The sequence below is a fragment of the Crocodylus porosus genome, unplaced genomic scaffold (assembly GCF_001723895.1).
Source record: "Crocodylus porosus isolate Cpor-Errol unplaced genomic scaffold, CroPor_comp1, whole genome shotgun sequence".
Lineage (NCBI taxonomy): Eukaryota > Metazoa > Chordata > Crocodylia > Crocodylidae > Crocodylus > Crocodylus porosus.
Genome location: NW_017728886.1, coordinates 30,358,350 through 30,375,969, shown reverse-complemented (window position 1 = coordinate 30,375,969; position 17,620 = coordinate 30,358,350). Strand labels below are relative to the sequence as shown.

At 42.5% G+C, this 17,620-nt stretch overlaps 1 protein-coding gene across 1 annotated transcript in view; it reads right to left on the bottom strand.

The window, feature by feature from the left end:
- Positions 1-3,379, bottom strand: part of ARHGAP21 (Rho GTPase activating protein 21) — a 93,023-nt gene extending 89,644 nt beyond the window's left edge. The window contains exon 1 of the mRNA XM_019529473.1: positions 3,322-3,379. Coding sequence (XP_019385018.1) covers positions 3,322-3,379 — 58 coding nt within the window. The remainder of the gene's footprint in view (positions 1-3,321) is intronic.
- Positions 3,380-17,620: the final 14,241 nt, after the last annotated feature.

The window sequence follows — 17,620 nt, the reverse complement described above, 5'->3', positions numbered from 1 at the left end:
TAACGTCTTTCCTATTGTGGCACCCGCTTCCCATTATTCAAGGTAATGCCATTTTATACTACTTTACCTCAAAGCCAAAAAGGGAGAATAAGTTATTTTAAAAAGTGAGAAAACCTCTAAGAACACACCACAAGAAGGATCTAATATTCTGCATCAAATGTCGACCTCCAAGATGTAAATCAGTCAGATGTTTATCATCGTAGAGCCACAGCTTCTTTAGCCAAATACTCTACTTTTAAAGTAAATTGAGCTATACAACTCCTCACTGCTCTATGTTCTTTCTCTTTTTAAAGTATGAGCATGAGAGATTAGGGTTCACTAGATTCTGGAAGGCATAGTAGTAGTATTTACATCAAACTATATTTGAGTCTAAATCTATTGCAGAGAATTAAATGTGAAAGTTCTGCACACTGCATGCCTAATCCAATGCCCACTGAAGTCGGGCAGAATTAAATCAAGCTCAAAAGGGGTAATACCATAAAAAACTTGGGTTCACAGAGTAGTCACTGACAGTCATATAATTTCTATTTAAAATAGTACCAAGAAACATTACAAGGAAAGGAAGCTTACAAAGAGAGTTTTAAGAAAGTCTAAAAAGATGCTCTATACATGTTAACAAGCAATTTTTTCTTAACTTTCTTTATACTTAAAAAGATGTGTGAAAATACTTGTTGGAAAAGCAGACAAGTGATGTCAAGGCCAGAGTTGCTGGCAAGGTCACAAGAAACAAGTCTAATTTTGGACCAAAACAATGGAGTTTTCAGAAGGGGAATATAGAAAATTTTCTCTCACTGTGGTGTAGAAAGTAGCCCAGGAGACCAACAGGAAGAAGGGATGTTATCAAGCAAGTAAAGAAACTCATTCTTATAACCTAAATACACAACACGTTCGCTCATCTAGTGTAATTTATATCAAATCTGTACACTGATGCATACAGGATCTAAAGCATGCAGACATGCATGTATCCTGGACCAACTACTCGCAAGAGCTTCTATCACAAAATTGCCTGGCCACCTAGTTTGCTTAGAGGAAAAAGCTACCCTGTGAGAGCTGAGGCCGTATACATGCTCACCTCAGTAGTTTTGCCTTAGGGAAAAAGAAGGGGTAGTTCTCAACCAAATTCAAGAAAGTTATGCAGGTGTGGAGATTTATGTTGCATTCTTGTTTACTCTGGTGTGAAGTGTGATTACACTGGTATAAAAATGTCATGTCCACATTGATAGCCATATTATTCATCACAAAACACAACTAATTTCACATCATTTAGGAAACAGCTATGACCACACTTTTCAGCTGCCCATGTGAATAAAAAAGAAACTGAATCTGTCTCCATGTGATAACCATTCAAATCATGCAGCCACACATACCCCTCTGCCAAAATTTTTCACTTTAAGAAAACACCTTCTGGAATGGAAGAACACTACTGCATGAGGTAGAATGAAGGGAAAAAAACAGAAGCAAGTGATGACATTGATTTAATTGATAATTGAAGATTTATTGATAATTATTTATTTATTGACATTGATTTATGTAGGCAAGGAAGACTTACTGAGGGCAGAGTTCCTGCATGTTTTCACACATGTGAACAAAAATGACAGTCATGTAGAAACTATAACTACACAATGTGTTGTGTTCTAATGGTGGCTTTTCTCTCTGTTTCTAATGAAGCCTTACTTGCATTACATTGGAATACAACATTTTATTTTATACATACACACACACACACACACACGAATGTCATGTAATTTTTTCCAGTGTCATTTATTTTTTTATTAGAGGTAAGTTTTGAAAAAGACGTAAGTTTTGAAAAGTTCTGCTAAAACTATTTTGTAATAAGAACCATGCTAAAGCTCTAGGCCAGGGGTGGGCAAAATACAGCCTGTGGGCTGCCCAGCATGGTAGCAGGGGGGCTGCAGCTGCTGCCACTGCAACACAGCCCCAACAGGAAAGCCCAGAGCCGGTGCAGGTCCCAGGCTGGCAGCGGCTGCAAGTTACAAAGCTGGTGCTGAGCAGGAGAAAAGCGGCCCTGCGCCTGCCCTCTGCCCAGCGCCCTGTTTTGCAACCTCACATGGGGCTGCCTGCGCCTGCTCAGCACAGCCGCACACGGGCTGTGAATGGCTGCAGCAGGGAGCACTGGCCACGGGGTGGGGGAGGGGTCGCTTTTCCCCACGCTCCACACCAGCTCCTTCCCTGCCAGTGAGCAGGGGATCAGGGCTGTGCACTGCCCCCTGCATGTACTGCGGGGCTGGAGGGCACTGGGAGTGAGCAGGCGTGGAAGCACAGGGCCTGTACCGGTGTCTCAGGGCCAGCGCCAGCAGGGCCCAGAGCAGGGCAGCAGGGGTACAGGGTCCCAGCCGACAGGGGCTCTATGGAGCCGGGCCAGCTCCCTCTTTCCCTGCTGGTACAATCCAGCCCAGCTCCACAGACCCCTGCCAGCTTGCGCCCTGCTCTGGGCCCCACTGGTGCTGGCCCTGGAACTTTGGTCCCAAGACATTGGAATACTAGTTCCAAGATGGTGACACAGGGACGGGCACTTATCAAGGGGCGGCCCGCCACAGCTTGCCAAAACTGGGTAAGCAGCCCTCTGCCTGAATGCCTGCCCCTGCTCTAGGCACTGATGATACAGCAAACCGGAAAAGTACGGGAGGCGGCAGCCGCAACGGATTGGTACGCACAGGACTATAAGAAGCTACCTGCTGGACATTGGCCTTTTCACTCTCTCAGGACTCTATTGTATGTGATTTTATAGAATCACAGAAAATTAAGGATGGAAGGGACCTCCAGGTAATCTAGTCCTATACTCTCCTCAAAGCAGGACCATCCTCAACTAGATCATCCCAGCCAGGACTCTGTCTACCTGGGTCTTAAAAGCCTGCAAGAATGAAGATTTCACAACCTCTCTGGGTAGCCTGTTCCAGTGCTTTACTACCGTCCTCATGAGAAAGTTTTCCCTAATATCTAACCTAAACTACCCTTGCTGCAACTTGAGACCATTGCTCCTTGTTCTGTCATCTCCCATCACTGAAAATAGTCTAGCTACATCCTCTTCATAACCACCAGGTAGCTGAAGGCTGCTCTTAAATCTCTCTTCAGTCTTCTCTTATCCAACCTAAATAAGCCCAGTTCCCTCAGCCTCTCCTTAGCAGTCATGTGCCCCATCCCCTCACCATTTTTATTGCCCTGTGCTGGACTCTCTTCAATTTGTCCACATCCTTTCTGTATTGGAAGGTCTCAAAATTAGACAGTACTCCAGATGTGGCCTCACCAGTGCTAAACAGAGGAGAATAATCACTTGCCTTGACCTGATGACAACAGTCCTACCAATGCAGCCTGGTGTACCGTTAGCCTCCACAGCAACAATGGCACACTGTTGGCTCATCTTCAGCTTATTGTTCGCTATAACCACCAGGTCCTTTACTGCAGAGCTGCTGCTTAGCTAGTTAGTCCCCATCCTGTACTGGTGCATGTGATTGTTCTGTCCTAAGTGTAGGACTTTGCACTTCTCCTTGGACCCCATGTGATTTCATTTGGTCCAATCCTCCAATTCGTCTAGGTCTCTTTGAATTATGGCCCCACCCTCCAGTGTATCTACTACTCCACCCAAGCTTGGTGTCATCTGGAAACTTGCTGAAGGTATACTCCACCCTATCTTCCAGGTCACTGACAAAGATATTGAACAGAAGAGGCCCTAGGACTGAACTATGGGGGGCACTCTACTTGATATTGGCTGCCAGCTAAACATCAGTCCACTGATGACTACCCTTTAAGCCCAACGATCCAGCCAATTTTCCATCCTCCTTACAGTCCATTCATCCAACCCATGCTTCCGCAGCTTGCTTGCAAGAATGTTGTGGGAGGCCATATCAAAAGCCTTGATAAAGTCAAAATATATTATATCCACTGCTTTTCCAGCATCCACAAAGCCAGCCATCTTATCATAGGAGGCAATCAGGTTGGTCAGATATGAATTGCCCTTAATGAATCCATGCTGCCTGTGCCTAATCACCTTCTCCAAGTGTTCTGAAATGGATTCCCTGAGGGTCTGCTCCACAATTTTCCCAGGGGCCTGAGGTGAGGCTGACCCATCTGTAGTTACACGGAACCTTCTTTTTCCCCTTTCTTCAAGATGGGTACTAACATCTGCCCTTTTCTGATCATCAGGGACCTCTCCCAATTGCCACGAGTTTTCAAAGATAATAGCCAGAGGCTCTGCAATCACCTTGTGTCAGGTCCTGTGGACTTGTACACAATCCAGCTGTTCTAAATACTCCCTAACCTTTCTGCAACCCTGCCAGTTATGATGGACATGAGTCAAAAGCTCTTTGCACTTATTTTGTTTTTCCTCCCCCACTTTTTGCTGATGCTTTCCTGCACAAGGGGAGGGGGCAACAGGGATGCTTCCTCCTCCAGAGGGGTAGGGGGTAACAGAGATGCTTCTGCCTACCAGCCAGGCTGTGTGGGGGAGGGTGGCTCAGCTTGGGATAAGGGCCAGAGAGTGGCAGCAGTGGGGACCAGGCTGTGAATGGGTAACTACCATGTGGTTGCCTCTGTCCTTGCCCCCAGATGAGCCCAGGACAGCCTGGCTGGGGCAGGCAGAGTGCTTTGGAACTTCCCCTACCCCTGGGACAGTGGGGAAAGCAGAAGAAGGAGGCATGGGAGGTGGAAGAAGGGAGGGGGGGAGGTATGCCTCTGGGTACCAAGAGGAACAGAGGGGGGATTTCCAACTGCATTAGGGACTTGAAAAAGATCCCAGATGCTCCCACATTACACTCCAATACAACAGGGTGCAGCCACACTACTACACCACCCCTGGATGCCATGTTCAAAATGTGTGTCCAATACACTAATTAACTCCCATACCAGGCTTTCAACACAATCTATATACATCCTTTACTATAGAATATTTAGGGATGACTCTGTTATTTGTAACAATAATTAGTTTTATGACTCCCAGAGACTTAGGGGAGGAATGTAAGTTGCTATCAACCTTTAATTTATATACTAAGCCTACAAAAAGCCTAAACTGTAGTAGATTGTGGCCTACTAGCCACACAGAACTGAACTGCAATTTGGCCTCTTCAAAAAGCAGTAAAATACTGTAGGGCATAAGCTATAGTATGAATGATTTCTCTTAAGAATAGTATAAGTAAATACCCAGAAGTATGCAGTTATTTTTCCTACTCTTTTCTATAGCTTTTTAGGACAGGGTTAGCACCAACTGGTTGAGAGACATCAGCATTCACAGGCTACAACCTACTTCATCATAAGCTATCTGATCCCACCTAAAAGGCCACACTTCCCTACCTTCTGCCTAACTTCAAAGTACCCCCACTAACCAACTCTACACTTTTCTATTGTGTTACATATGCATCAACACCAAGAGAAAAACTTTTTTAAAAAGTATGAATGTGAGTCAGGCACACCATCTCCATCAACTCTGACAGTTAGGCTCCTTTCAAGCTCATTAATACCAAGATGCCAGGATGTCTATGGTGTAGTGCCTGTGCCATACCCACAGTAGTGGGTGGCACTAATCCACACTGTTTATCTCCCATTGGTGCTCCCTGCTGTTATGACTGGCAGGAAGATGACCTATTTCATTCAGTTAAGCCGTTTTGTTCATACAATGAAGTTGGCTACCCTGACGCTCCCTAGGTGATCTCACTGAGACAGAAAAACCACCTCAATGCATAAAACTTGTAGCTGGCAATATACAGAAGCAAATGGGGCTTTTAGCCACTGGCAGTTTTAGGTATAGGGATGGGGATGCGGATGAGTAAAAACAGAGGCACACCAAGTACCTTTGTAAAGTGAAGCAGCCTGTGTGGTAATGCTCCTAACTTGTCCAGCAATATCTCAACAAGAAAGCCTTGTTGGGTAAGCTGTCTCAGTAAGAGGTTATCAATGCCTAGGCATGTGCAGCTTTCTGCTGAAAATACCAAGAAAAGTGACAGCTTGTTGACAGCTCTATGATGTGGAAATTTGCCCATTGGAATGGGCTGAGATAATCACTATTCCACAGAGAGATTCAGCAGCCATCTTTCAGCCACTGCTTAAAATCAAGGCCAGGTCTATAAGCAAACCAAAGTGGAAGGCACCTGCCTGCAATTACCCACCTCCACAGCCATCTAAAAACTTCAAATACATTATACTATAATAGCTATCTGCTATATCTAATTTTGTAAATTCTTTAATTTATTTCCTGTCCTCTCTCCCCCACCCCTCCAGTTGCATAGGTGCAATTCTGCTGTACTAAAGCTATAAAATAATCATAAGCTTTTAGTTTGAGGACCCTACTTGACTGCATTCAGGGCTTTCACTTTCCTTACTCTTTATATTTTTTCTTTGCCAAAAGTCCCTTTCACCTGCAATTTCAAAAAACAAACAAACAAACAAAAAGTTCTTTTAACAAATCCCACTTGATCTTACCCAATGTGACATAAAGTTAAGGTAAGGTCCTTTAAAGCCAAGCACCCATGCTACCTGCACTACCTGATCCTTTTAGTTAGCACTACAGAACAGGAAACATACTTTGATGGACAGGGAAAACCCAATTAGCTATACAGCCAACACCTTAAAGATCCATCACTTATAAAATATGATTTTAAAATTGTATTTGAAGATAAAAAACACCATTGAAGTGCTCCTTTCTTCAGTTTCAAAGGCACAGGGAGATTGAAACCACTCTCTTAGAAACAAATTTAAAATGTACCAAGAATGTTTTCCCTTTCCTACTTACTGATAGAAATTAAATAAGCCTATCTGATCAGAAAGCATGCAAAAATAGAAATACACAGCAGGGCTTTGGGACAAATTGCATCTTAGAACCCTATGATTAAGTGCACCCGCTGATAAACAGGCCTGGCATCATGTACCTCATTCTGGGTGAAGTCATGAGGTCCAATCATTGTTAAACTGGCTCTCTAGGCTACAGCTGCCTCAGTCCTCAGCCAGGTTACCAACATAAGCCACTTGGTTTTGGCACCTATAACACTTTCCCCTGTGGAAACATCTGATACTATAAGTTTGCTGCAATGAAAAAAAATGCCCCAGCATTTACAGAACAATACATTATTCACTACCTACTGAAAGGAACAAAGCAGGTAGAACAGAGGGTGAAAACCATAAAAGACCTACACAAGGCTTACTTATACCTTATCCTCAATCTGCCAGCTTGTTCAAGTAGGCCTATGTCCAGCTGATGCCATCTCTGGCAGGGAAAAGCAGCATAAAGCACATTCATTGTCTGTATGTGTTACTCAGTTTGTTTCTCATCTCTCCCAGACAGAGCCCACATTCACTCAATGAGTTTCTATCCGATCACTGAACCCCTCAGCTTTCTAGCATTCATGAGGTTTAGGTTCCCTGCTGATTTTAGGCTCAAACTGGACAAGAGTAAACTACTCTAACTGGATAGGCCCGATCAGGGATTGTTCTCCAATCTTCATCTCCTGCACAATGTTCTCTCAATGGTACTGCATTCACCTGTGTCTGCTACTAAGTCTTCTCCAGGCACAATTTCATGGTTCTTAGCATCCTAGTAAACAGAGTTGTAAAGATCTACTGTGTCCTTCTGGGAAAATTGTGGGAAGATACTGAAGGACTCAGCCAGAAGTAGGGTCAAGATTTTACTATGCAGGGATGCAAGGATGGGTGCACCCTATGATTCCAACCTCTTCCTTCCCACCAACTAGAGTGGGCAGACTGTGCCATGGGAGTAGCAGCAGATAAGAATTCCCCCTCCCATACCCTGCTCAGATGTCCCTTCCCCTCTCCCCTTTCCTAACACCCCACCAGCTGCTGCCACTGTGTGGGGGCAAGGAGAACTCAAGAGCTGCTCCAGACAAGCTGTGCAGGGGATGGACTCAGCCCAGGACAGCTGCAGCAGCGGTGTGCAGGTGGGATCCCCCTCCCTGCACTAGCTGGGGAACACCTGAATGAACCAGATAGGGAGGTGGAACCCACCTGTCTGCTGCCACTGTCACTGCACAGCTCTGGAGATCCCCTCGCCCCTGGAAGGGTGGGGACAGTTTGGACATCTCTACTTCATTTAAGCATACTCCCAGGCTTAAACACCTGCCTTTCCATGGCTGTTCCCATATTAACATTACATAATCCTATTTGCATCACTCCCACACAAGTAACTCAAAAGCTAACTTTATTAGTAGGATATCTTAGGCTAAAAGCAGAGGTGAAATTTGTGTCTTTGTTTGAATTCCTGAAAAATAATCTCTCTCTCTCTCACTAACTGCAATATATAAAAAGGAATGAAAAGAAAAAGAAACAATGCAGGGACATGCAAGTGACTAACATGCTTTATTTCAGGTTCCTTCAACAAAGCTCAGAAGGAAAGATAGAGGGTAGACGTTTAAAAAACAGCTTGTTACTAAGTTTCCTGTGAGAATACAGGCCTAAGAGATCAATTCTTGCAGAATTTAAGATCTGACTGTATAAAAGCTTCTATCCTTAATAGTTTTAAGGGAGTGAACCCAATGCAGCGCACTTTTCCTATTTTTCAGTCTAGCTTCAGAACAGCTCCAGCAAAATAAGACAGACAGCACACTGGTTAGTGTCCCTTTACAAAAATGTATTTAGCAAATTCTTTTTTCCTTCACTGTTATCACTATACTAAAACTCATGCAATATATATTAATATAGATATATAGAGATATATAGTTTACCAGATGTAAACCTCTTTAGTTAAACTAGTGCAACTTATTCAAATGACCTCTTACACTTTTTATGACACCACAGAATATTTCAAGGGACAGTACTCAGGAAAACAGGATGAGGCTGTGGGAAAAAAACTGAGCTTTCCAGAGGAGTAAAGTATCTTTTGCAATTTGTTTTTCTTTCTATCTTGCAATTAACATGCTAGTGACAGACACGCCTCATAGTATTAAAAATAGTAAATTCCACGTAACCTTATTTAGTTAGGGAAAAAAACAAAAACAAAAAGAAATTAAGAACTTCCTTGTTTTATTATAGCCTCATTAGGAGAGGCCTCTATTATTTAACAGCTACATCCTCCTTAAACTAGAAAGGAAGGAAACATCTGCAGGGCTGGTAACATAATAGCAAAATGTGTCAGACATGAGCTTAAGTTAAAGTTCTCTCTTCTTCACCACTAAAGACTTGTTACCTATAGGGCAAACTTAACAGTTACCCTGAAGAATTTAGACAAGGTGATACCAGAGAACTGAAGCTAAAAGAGCGTGCTTCTAACCCTGGACCATTACCATTATCATTATTGTTCTCAGAGTAATGTTTAAGGTTATGCCATGCATGAGGGAACCATATGGATCACTTTTTTCAAAACAATGCAGGAAGGTTAATTTATACTACTGTGCAATTCATCACCATGAAACAGTTTATGTGGTCCTATTTTAGTAATAAAAGAAACAAACTGATCTGTCAAAAGTAAAAAAGTAGGTTTGAGTGTCAGCAGCATAGTTAAAAAAAATCACACAGAAACAGTTTACAGGAAGAAGAGAAGTCAGGCACAAGAACAACAGTGAGAGACTGCAGGAGAATGGAAGGTGCTGACAAAACTATTAAAAAGGTAGAATGAGAACAAGGAAAGAAGAGTTACAGAAATCAAGATTTCAAAAACTGTATGACTGCCCGTATCAAAGCAAAGCAGTCAGAGAAAGCGAAGTATGGATGCTACAATCTGAAAAAGGAAACACACCAGAGCGAAGCAATCAAGAAAACAAGTAAAATCTTATGGTAGCATTCTCAAGACCTCAATGGCCAAGCCAGTCTACTTAGTCTGAATAAACTCCCCCAGAGAGCCTGTATTAGGCTGGTGGAAAACAGCAACTCAGAGCAATGCATGGGTTTAGCTGAACTCAAACCTCACTGCAGAAATTGTCACTGCAAAAGAAGATTCTAAGAATTTATTTCGGGGATCAAAATCGACCAGAAGGGGAGCTAAGAGATCCTTTCTGTCTACGCAGTTAGAAGATGGAAGAATGGTTTTCTACTGGTGCTGCTTGACAAGCCTGTGATTGGTTTTTGCCCTTCCAGGGCATTGGAATTTTCTTAACATTTTTTTTAAATCAGAGGGACAGCTAGATAGTTTGAAGATCTGCCAGGCCATACTCTGCCTCCCTCTGAACACAGAAAGAGTCATCAGTTACTTTCTGTGATATGACTGCTGAGACTATATGAAGGAACTTAGGCAAGGGTTTTACTTTATTATCCATTATAGCAAGCTAGTCCTTATCAAAATGAATCCCCAAATCATAGAATCATGAAAAATTAGAGATGAATGAGAACCCATCTAGTCCAATCCCTTGCTCAAAGCAAGACCAGCCTCAACTAGATTATCCCAGCCAAAGCTTTGTCTACCTGGATCTTAAAAACCTCCACGGATGGAGAGTCCATCACCTCTCTAGGTAACCTATTCCTGTTTTACTACCCACCTAGTGAGAAAGTTTCCTAATGTTCAACCTAAATCTCCCTTCCTGCAACTTAAGACCATTGCTCCTTGTTCTGTCATCTGTCACCACTGAGAACAGTTTAGCTACATCCTCTTTCAAACCCTGCCTCAGGTAGTACAAAGCTGCTATTAAATCCCCTCAGTCTCTCTTCTCTAGACTAAATAAGCCCAGTTCCCTCAGCCTATTATCATAAGTCATGTGCCGTAGCCCCCTCACCATTTTCATTGCCCTCCATTGGACTCTCTCCAATTTGTCCACATCCTTTCTGTAGTGAGGGACCCAAAACTGAACACAGTACTCCAGATATAGCCTCACCAGCGCTGAATAAAGTGGAACAATTACTTCCCTTGACCTGCTGGCAACACTCCTACTAATGCAGCTCAGCATGCCATTAGCCATCTTGGCAACAAGGGCACACTGCTGGCTTATTGTCCACTGTAACCCCCAAGTCCTTTTCTGCAGAGCTGCTGCTTACCCAGTCAATCCCCATGTACTTGTGCTTGGGATTGTTCCATCCTAAGTGCAGGACTTTACACTTGTTCTTGTTGAACCTCATAAGATTTCTTTTAGCCCAATCCTCCAATTTGTCTAGGTCACTCTGAATACTAGCCCTACTCTACAGCATATTTACTACTCCCCACAGCTTGGTGTCATCTGCAAACTTGCTGAGGGTGCACTCCATCATATCTTCCAGGTTGTCTATGCAAACATTGAACAAAACCAGCCCAAGGATGGACCCCTGGAGAACTCCACTTGATACAGGCTGCCAAACAGACTCTGAGCCACTGATTACTACCCTCTGAGCCTGATGCTTCAGCCAGTAGTCTATTCATCTTACAGTCCATTCATCCAACCTGTACACTTCCTTAGCTTGCCTGCAAGAATGCTATGGGAGACTGCATCAAAAGCCTTGCTAAAATCACAGTATGTCACATCCACTGGTCTCCCCACATCCACAGAGCCAGTTATCTCATCATAGAAAGCAATCAGGTTGGTCAGATATGACTTGCCCTTGCTGAATCCACGCTGGAGCATCCTTTACATTCCATCTTCCACTCTCCTGCAATAAATGATCATTACAGTAGGCATATTTGATTTTGAAATGGCTTTACATAAGTCCCTAGCAAAAAAATATTGTTCAATCTAACATCTGACTGCAAAGAATAACTCCACTTCAGTAACCTCCAGTGGAGTCACCTTTATAAAACAGGAAGTGATGCCAGCTTTGCAATGACCTATGCAGTGACTCTATGAATATCATCCTCACCAAAAACCAGTCACCAACAGAGCTGAAATGTCTCCAACTGACTTGCCACAACTCTGAAGGAGGGAAGCACAGCTGTGCACCACAACAGAGACTTTATTTCCAATGTAGATCATAGTATTTTTGAAACAACAAGCAAATGCTTTACTCACGCCAATAAGACAAAACTCAGCTCTCATGATAACAGGTTCCAGGTGAGGTGTACTGATATATCGGTGCATATCGGATTGGCACCAGTAAAGGAAAACTGACATTATCAGCAGCTGGGGTTTTTTTGACTGGTGTAGTTGATAATGTCACTGATCAATTCCACATGCACACAGACAGCCGCAGCATGCACTTGACCAGGAATGCAGCCCAGCAGCTTAGAGAGCAACATCTGGCCAGTAAGTCTGTGTGTGGGGAAGGGAGGCAGATCAGGCCCCCACAGTGAGGGAGGGATTGGGGCTGGGGCAAGGGCAGGTGCTGCCCAGCTGGGGCAGGGTGCAGGACAGAGCTGTGGGCAGTGTGGCTCCCCGCTGCTGTGCACACCCTGGGGGAAGCATAGGGGAACATGTGCACCCTAGATTTGTGTGGGGCAAGGGTAGGCTGCCCACTACACAAATCGGGGGGGCACATGCCCCCCATGCCACCCCTTGGGATATGCAGGGACAGGGAGCTGCCCCCCCAAACGAGCTACCCGCAGCTCCATCCCACACCCAGGGTTGCATTCACCACCCCAGCTGGGCAGTGCCTGCCCCTGCCCCAAACCCACTGCCTCTCTCACAGTGGTAGCCTTGATCTGACCCTCCCACACCCCTTCACTCCCCCCACATCGCTACCCCTTCCCCCCCCAGACTTACCAGTGAGACGCTGCTCTGTAAGCTGTTGGGCTGCATATTGGATATCAGATTGGGATTGGTCAATATGGCTAGTTAATTATCAGCCATCCGTATCAGCCAAAAATCTTTATCAGTGCACCCCTAGTTCCAGGTAATATGTTAACTGTTTAAATAAAGGCCCTAAATAAAGGAAGAAGTATACACAGTCCACAAAAACTTTCATTCTGGGGCACATTTTATGCACTGTATTAAAACAGAATATACGTTAAAATATTAATACCATAGCCATATACATACTAAGAAGTAGCTCCCTTAACTTCAGATCTACCCTATAATGGAAGGAGGACATTTTGCCAGTTTTTGCATTTACACAGTATTGCAAGCAAAAAGAGAAGCAGAAAAGGCAAAGATATTCCCATAACAATGTGGGGGTATGTAGTAACTACTTGGATTTGCATTTCTATCTGTTTCTTGAACTCCGCACTACTGACAAGTTATTTCTCTGTATTTACCAACATGCAATAATATATATTTTTAATAGGCACATCAACCAACCAGGAATTCAGCTACCTGCCGTTTCCTCTAATCATGACATTTTAAATAAAATCAACACAAATGTAATCCTCCCAAACCCCATCCCTCCACCTCTGAACGGGTATGAAAAAATAAAGATGAGTTACACATTCAGAATTCATCTTATTTCCAGAGTGGAAGATTGAATGTAGAAATAAGAAACTATGAAAACAGCCAATGCAAGATGTTGAAATTCCAGAATAACTATAAACTTTGGCCTATCCCAAAAGGAATCTCAGCATCTTTGAATATTCTTTGTTATTTTCTTCTTCTTTAGCTCAAGTGATAAATGTGAAAGTTTCATAAAGCTTTTTAATGTTAACTGAGATTCTCCTAGCGAAGGGTAATACCTGCAGTGCAGCAATCTCTGCAGCATTTCTGCATTCTAAAGCTTGTATGCAATGCGATAGCTGAGCTACAGTACTGCAATGTTTGATCACTTTTCCAAATTTACTTTATATAGAGTGGAAGCTGCATGAATTGAAATACTGTATACAAAAAAATTTTTTTTAAATAATGAAATTACATTATAGTGAAGATCTCAGGCATGTCATGCTAAGAAGCCATTATTTTGGATCAAAGTGCATTTTTAATACAAGCACAAACCTTTACTGTATCTGCTTGTACATCTATCATGAAATCTGCTCTTGGATACCACTTAACTCTATTTCAGAGCTATACAACTTCAGGGGCTGCATACTCTATGGGCCACAAGCCGTCCAGGCTGCATGCCATACATATGCAAGTACAGGCATCACTTTACCTTGTTGTACTGTGTATAGGTGAGCAGGCATTCCCCACCCCTCTATACCATGGGCAAACTGGCAGCCCTACCCACCACCCCCACACAGCGCAGTCCCCTGCCTCATCTATGGCACCACATGGTCATCCATGCCGACAGCTCATCTGGCATATCACGCCACACCGCCTCACTCCATTGGGCTGGATCAGGCAGCAGAAGCCAGGGTAGGGAAAGGGAGCCCCAAACCCCAGCTGCTGCTGCAGCCAGAGCAAGGGGCAGTGGCAGCTCAGGCTTTTTAACCCTTTGAGAGCTGCAAGCAGGCCACCAGTTGGACAGCCCTGTCCCATTTGAACAGCTAGGCCTTTTCTTTACAAAGAAACTATGTGATCACATATAGGATGGGGCCATTCCCTGCAATGCCAGCCTAAGTTATCACCACATTGCAAATAGTCCCTATTTTATAGAAACAGATTGCATCACAACTGAAATAAATTCAAGAATATAGCAAGGCAACCAGTAATATTAAAAGGAAAAAAAACTACACGCAATAGTTTCCAAATGTTGCCTCTGATAAAAGAAAGCACTTCTGAAAAAATCCCAAGGGGAAAAACAACAACCTGGTTACCAGTATCCATACCCAAGATTATAATACAAAGTACTTCCTTTAAAAAAAATATTTTACAAGTAAATGATTATTGTACCCATGTGAGCACTGCTGAAACCTTTAGGCTGAGCATATGTTTTTGCTTTTATTTTTGATGTTTCAAAGTGCCCTTGCAAATATGCAATCTTTAGTTTCTTATCCAAAGAAGGGAAACAGTATTTAACTAACAGCAACAGGCTTCTTTTTTTGCATTTAGAGGCAAAAACGTTCGATGCCAAGGTAGTATGACTATTTTTTTTTAAATTAATAAATCATGGAAAAATGTTGATGCATGCCATAAACTCAGAACCCATAGGAAAAATAAAAAGTCTGCCTTAATAAATTAATAAAACCTGTTCATTAACTAGCTAATGGCCTATTAGGCTACATTCTTTGCAGCTATGAAAGAAACCTATGTTTATTTCATGGGCTTGCGCTTCCTGAGCTAATGCTTTAAAGCAGGAGTGCTCAACTGCATCTAGCCCAAAGAGCCATGTCACCCAGCCCACCGGGCTCCAATAGGTCTGGAAATTTGGTGGCAATTAATGCACCAGATATTTGGACCTGCAGGCCAGATGACATAGCTGTGCACACAGGGTCAGATGCAGTGTGCAGACCTGGATCTGGCACTTGGATTCTGTACTGGATCTAGCCCATGGACCAACACCACACATGATCCAGCCTGTGGATCAGCCTCACACCACTCATCTGGCCCACGGGGCAGGATTCATTGAGCATCACTGTTTTAACATTCTTGTGACATGGGCAGGAAAGTTCCTTACGTAATTCAAAGGCAACCCTTTTAACTAACTGAAGAACTAGTCATGGCCAGTAAAGACGTAACTGATCAATGCAGTCTATCCTAGCTATGATGTGGACAGAAGCTCCATGTACTTCAAAAGGTATGCGTGCATGTTCTAGGTTACATCATTCCTTGGCTTTCAAATTGCAAAAACAGAGGACAGTTTCTCTTGCATAAAACCAGAGGAAAGTAATCAAGGGCAGTTGTTTAATTTACTTGGTCACTTTCCATTTGTGGAGAAGAAATCTTACTTGGGTCATAGCAATATGCTGAATTTTGTTTCTGAAACTATAACTCTATGTATATTAGTCCCCTACAGCACTAACAGGTCACTGATAGTTCCACTTCCTGGAGTTTACTTAGGGGGAAAAAAGAGCATTTAAGGGATAAACTGAAGAACTACTAATCATCTAAAAGTGATTGTGACTTCTTAACATAAGAATTAGCAACATACACTGTTGGAATTATTTAGAGTTGCAAACCAATTTGTGGTATATGCATGTAAACTGTTTCTAGACACCAGTCTCCCACATGATACAAACTTGCCATCTGCTCCTCTGTTGCACTAAACCTTGAAATTTGCAGTCATGTGGAAGTTTTAAACAGTCTGTGGGTCTCCCACTGTTGAAACTATCCCATTTCCCATGAGATGGATAGTCCTGTATGATGCAAGGCAGGAAGAGCAGGCCATTTCACCAGACAAAGTGAAAAATGAGGTGATTTTAAGAAAAGGTGGGGGAGAAGCCACCAAACGGACCTATAAAAGAAAAAAAACAAGCAGGAGTTTTTCTAGCTTTGAATTGTTTATTTTGGCCATCAGAAGTATAGCTGCATATACTTATTACTAATCTAGCAGGTTCTGTTTTCTTTAAAAATGTGTATCATTCACATAGCTAGAACAAAATCAATTATTCTTACAGCGGACAAATCCTACACTCGATATTCTACATACTATCAGATTCAGAAAGGATAGAATCACAGGAGGCCTCAGAACAGCTTCATGGCTGGTTATAAAAAGAAAAGCTGTTATATTCGTGCATTCAGAGAACCAATTAACTCAGCCTTTCTTCATCTACTGGCTTGCACACCTTTCTTGAACATTACAAATATAGGAAAGCCAGGAAGTCCTCAAAACATGGAGGATGTAGAATTGTTGCTGGAAACTATAACCTCCCACACTTACTCTGGTTAGCCTAAATTTTCATTGGAGCCCTTCAAATGTACATAGCAGAACAAAATTTGTTCCATAATCTCCCTTTATGAAGGTCAATTTCAGAGAAAGGCAAAAAATAAAGGCTCACTAACATGCACCACACAGTGATTTTATTTTTTCCTTTTGGGGAAGCTATGTTTTTATTCCACATTTTGGTAATAAAAGCACCAAGATATAGGGCACAATATCAATAATAATTCTTAATGAAACTTATGTTACAACTCATACTTTACTACTAGAAAGGTTGTTAGCCACATTAGTCTGAAAGCAGACAAAAGCTAGGGCAGAGTGGTACCTTAACCAGACTAATTGATTCAGAGAAGCATTAGCTTTCCTAGGCTATTTGCCTAGAAAAGCTCAAGTCTCTCTAAAGCAGTTAATCTCCAAGGCACCACATTGCAATTCCATCATTTTATTATTAAAAACATTTTACTCCCAATTTCACAAGAGTTTACTAGTTCTCTTTTTTATACAACATACAAGAATTAGCTTTCAAAAATACTATAGGGTAGATCAGTAAATTTAAAAATCTTTTGCTTTCAAATTTTCCTAGGCTATTAAAGCATGTATGCTTTATTGCATTTACCTTTTTCAACTGTCTGTCTTAAAAAGTAATACCCTATCTTATTCTGTATATATCAGACTCAACCAAAGTTTTAGGCAGACTACTCTAACCATGTGACGCAATCCCACCCCTTTTCTTTAGTCATCTTAAATTTTTGGAGTACGGGCACCAGTTGTCAGTTTTGATTTGTATTTCATTTTCAACACTTCCAGTGAATTCTTGCTGCCTACAAGCAAACTCCATCAAGAAAAATATTCAGTTTAATGAGATACTCGAGCCCCTGTGGAAATTAAAAACCTTAAGGACTGAAAGGGAGAGGCCCAGCTTTTCTATTTAGGATTTGGTCTTTTAATTATGTTTATATTTTAACCTAATTGAAATATTTGCTTCCTATTGCCACCTTCAGCACTGTAAGCCCACCATTGGTATGCTAACCCATTAGTTTTTAAGTCTCAAGCCTTTGATACTGTAAGGTTGGAAGCTCCCCTTCCACTGGAATTCTCCATGACGAAAGGGCGTTCTCCTCAGAAAACTCAAGTGTCCTGGCAAAAA